We start from the raw sequence: 4,116 nt of genomic DNA, 5'->3' as shown, positions 1-4,116 counted from the left end.
TTCCCTACAGCCTGTGATAACATGTAGTCTCTATGATTTTGCTTCTTCCAGGTACTTCATATAAGTGGAACCATACAATATTTGTTCTAGTGTGTCTGGCTTATTTCACTTAGCATAGTGTTTCCAAGGTTCATCCATGTTTTAGCATGTGTCAGAATTTCATTCTTTTTTATGACTGAAAAATATTCCAGTATATGTATGTACCACATTTTGTTTATTCATCTGTTGATGAACATTAGCATTGTTTCCACCTTTTGGTTGTGAATAACGCTACAATGAACATTGGTGTATGAGTACTTGAGTCTCTGCTTTTAAATCCTTTGGTTATATAGCTAAGAGTGGAATTGCTGGGTCAAAAATAATTCTACATTAACTTTTTGAGGTACCAACAAACTGTTTTCTGTAACAGCTCTACCATTTTGCCTCCTCATCAGTGATCCATAGGCTTCCAGTTTCTCCACATGCTTACTAACACTTGTTATTTATACAATTTATTTTTTAACTATAAACCTACATATTAACCTTCCTTCCTTTCTTGCTTGTTAGGCTTTAAAAAGTACCTTTATTCATTTCAAGTGTCTTTCTGGGCCCTGCATATGTAATAGTGAAAAAAATGATAAGTCAAATTCCAGCACTTGATGGTACTTAACATTTCCTTTCCTTCTCTACTCATGCCCTTAGTAATAATCCCTGCCCGTTTCCCTTAGCTTTTCCTTTGTCATTTATATTTTTCTTTGCTTTTTTTGAGCATATACCATATCCCAGACACAAAATACAAGGATGAGTTAGCAAGAAGCTCATAGACTAATGTGGAGGATAAATATGTATATAATTGCGGTATGGGCTTTATAATTGAGATTTGACTGAGTGCTCCAGAAGCACAGAAACAGGAATGAATTAGTTGTTGCTATTGAAAATTGGTGAGGATTTTACAGAAAAGATGGTGTTTCCAGGTAGAGAGAACAGCACATACAAAGGCATCGGAATGGTAGGAAATACATTGTTGCTGACATTTAGAGAACTGGGAAGTTGTAGAGCGTGAAATTGGAGATGTTAGTTGGGATCAGATTTTAAGTGACATGAAAATTGTTTTGTGGAATGGTAATGCACATAACTGAGGGCCTGGAGTGAATATAGTCTGATAAAACAACGAACAGGTATTGAGTGTAAGAGCAAGAGCACATTTTGAACTAGTTTATTAGGCAGTGGGAATAATAGATCCTATTTTGAACATGTTAAGTTTGAAATAGCTATGGATTCAGGCATAGGTGTTAGGATGCAGTACAGTACAGTAGAGGCACAATATACTGTATATGCATTTAACACTAAGTGCTCTCTTTTTCATAAAATTAAGGTACCAATAAGAGCATTAAGTATTTCATTTGTGTTCTTTATTATAAATTGCTACTAGTATTTTTATACATATATGTTTTTATACATAGATTTACTATTTAGGATTGTATGTGTTATATGTTACTTTAATGGACAATATAAAGAGTTTCCATGGGTAATGTTGCTCATTTGCAATTTTTGCTGTATGTGCTAATTTTAGACCCTAAGACTAGTATAAGAGGTGATTCCATGTACACTGATCTGGACCTTAGACAAAAGGTTTGAGCTAGAGATAATTTGGTGAGATAGTAACATTGATTGAAGCCCTAAGAATTAGAATTTCATAAGATAGTTTCATATTCATAGTAGATATATATATTTCTATATTCATAGTGAATATAGTTGTAGTTGAATGTATAAGGTTTTTTCCTTCATATTTTTCTTTCTATCTGACTTATCTTTCTTGTTCATTTCTAAGCAGCTCAGAAGTCCTGTTCACTGTATATTTACTTTGGTCCTTACTTCTGTTCATTGTATTCAGTATTACTCGGTTACATTACTGATTTATCATCAGCAATTTACTGGGCAGAGTATTTAGTAAAAGCCATATTTATTGGACTTGATTTAAAATACATTAAATTTCTCTTACAAGAAAGACTTGAATTTGGTAAATTCTGTATATATCTGTGTACATGATAAGAGAAGAAATGACAAGTTTTTTATACTGATATGTTCCTGATTTGTTTTTTTCTATATTGTATTAAATGTATTTTTTCTAATGTATTAAATATTTATAAGTAATTCAGAGTGGGTTATATGTTGAATAAAGGTGTTGTTGTGGGAAAATTCTCCAGAATATGGAGGTTAACATGGAAACACAGTTCTTCTTAGTCATAAATGTATAGTTGTATCACCTATGTAGTATGAGAAGAAGCTAAGACATTGGAGAAAAAAATTGAAAAAGAATTAAAAGATCTCTCAATAAATTACTAATTCATATCTGCCAAAAATTACTTTAGCAATAGTTATTGAAATAACAAGAGATTAGTAAATTTAGTCTTAACTGAGAAGACACAACTGTGCTGTGCAATTCAGTAACCACTACATGTGTGTACCTAAATTTAATAAAATTAAAACTTTAAATAAAGGTAAAACTGTATTTTCCAAAGTCAAACTAGGTCTATTTTCAGTAGTTAAGTCACATATTGGACAGTGGCAGATATAACACAGATACAGAAAGTTCTAGTATACTACTGGATATTCCTGGTATAGAGCCATGAATCATTTTTCTTCTAATTATTTTGAAATATTAAGGGTTTTATTTGAAGAAGAAAAGAGAAAGTCCTCAGAAAAATTTAATATTATCCTGCTTTCTCCATTTTTATCTCTTTCAGTCATGAGGGATACAATTTAAGTAGTAGACAGTTCTGAATACATTTTTCTTCATCCTTTTTCTTTTAAAAGTAACTATGTCTTCAAGAACTCATAGACCATATATTGATAGTAAACCATTAATTTATCATTTACTTTAAAAATTAAATCTTTTTTTTCTTTAACTATCAGGCAAAGTATAAAGAAGTAAAGGCAAGAAATGCACAGTTATTGAAAATGCTTCAGGAAGGTGAAAGTAAGTGATTTTTGTGGTTTTAGAATTAAAATTTAATCTTAAAAAAGATTTGAAGAGAATTTTTCAAGATACATGATTTATTAACTCAACAAAATAAAAAAGTTTCCCAGAGTGATACAAAATGGATTGTTGCTGATAATTTTGTTATTACAAGTCACTGTTATAGCACCTTAGGTATTACACAAATTTACAATTATTCACATAAGAGAAATCTTGAAATTTCAATTCTTATGAATTGTTAGACTACATTTAGCAGGAAAACAAGAATAACAGTTGCTTAAGATTCTGCTTTTTAATTATTAGAGGAGAAGACCTATCATCATTTTAGGTTTTCCTTCCCCTCCCCACCCCCGCACTCTTCATACTTTTGCTGCCACTCTAAACTTTCAGCAATAGAAGCAGGAAGCCAAGGAAGTCAACCAAAACTGACTAGAGATAAGATTAGTAAGATTGAGGTTATATGTGAATCCCCACAAATCAGTTGCTTTCCTGATTATATTTACCTAGTGACACCTTGAAAGTTCTATGAAAAGTTTCCATTCATGACAGAAAAGAAAATGTGTATTAACTTTTAATATAAAGTTTATGCAAAGGAAATTATTAACCATAAAAGACATAGAGAAAGACATGAATACATGAGAAAATCTTCTTTTGAATGGACAAAATTGTCTAAATAAATTTTCCCTGTTAATAAGTATTAATGAAATGCCAAATATTGATCCTGAGAGTATTGTATAGCACTTAAGAAAATGTGAAACTCACCTTGAAGAATAAGTGAACAAGACCCGAAGATTGTTTCAAATATGAAGATACAGGGAGTAGAATTGTCCAACCAAAATTTAAACTATATTATTAAATAACAGTTATGACCAATATGATTAAAAACCAGAAATCTTGTCCAATTGAACAGAATATATACTCTTGAAGTAGATTCAGGCTTTTGATAACCCTTTAATTATTTTACAATATAACTATAATTTATTATACAACTTAACTATGATGAAATAGAAATTAAAGAATAATGGGGAAAGGCATTATTTGGACAGTTAGAAACCATCATCTTAAGATTCATTTAATGCATAAAATTATGAAAATAAATAATCCGTTTATAAGGTACGTTTCTAATTGAATAAATTAAAGGTATTATTGGATATATG

General features: G+C 30.5%; 1 protein-coding gene across 5 annotated transcripts in view; it reads left to right on the top strand.

Moving 5' to 3' along the window:
- GKAP1 (G kinase anchoring protein 1) overlaps nt 1-4,116 on the top strand; it is a 67,045-nt gene that overhangs the window by 56,960 nt on the left and 5,969 nt on the right. For all 5 annotated transcript variants that reach the window (XM_006759471.2, XM_015561143.1, XM_006759472.2 and 2 more), the window contains one exon: nt 2,896-2,959. In XM_006759471.2, coding sequence (XP_006759534.1) covers nt 2,896-2,959 — 64 coding nt within the window. The remainder of the gene's footprint in view (nt 1-2,895; nt 2,960-4,116) is intronic.

Source organism: Myotis davidii, unplaced genomic scaffold (genome assembly GCF_000327345.1).
Source record: "Myotis davidii unplaced genomic scaffold, ASM32734v1 scaffold556, whole genome shotgun sequence".
Taxonomy (NCBI): Eukaryota; Metazoa; Chordata; class Mammalia; order Chiroptera; family Vespertilionidae; genus Myotis; species Myotis davidii.
This window is presented reverse-complemented; position numbering and strand designations above follow the sequence as displayed.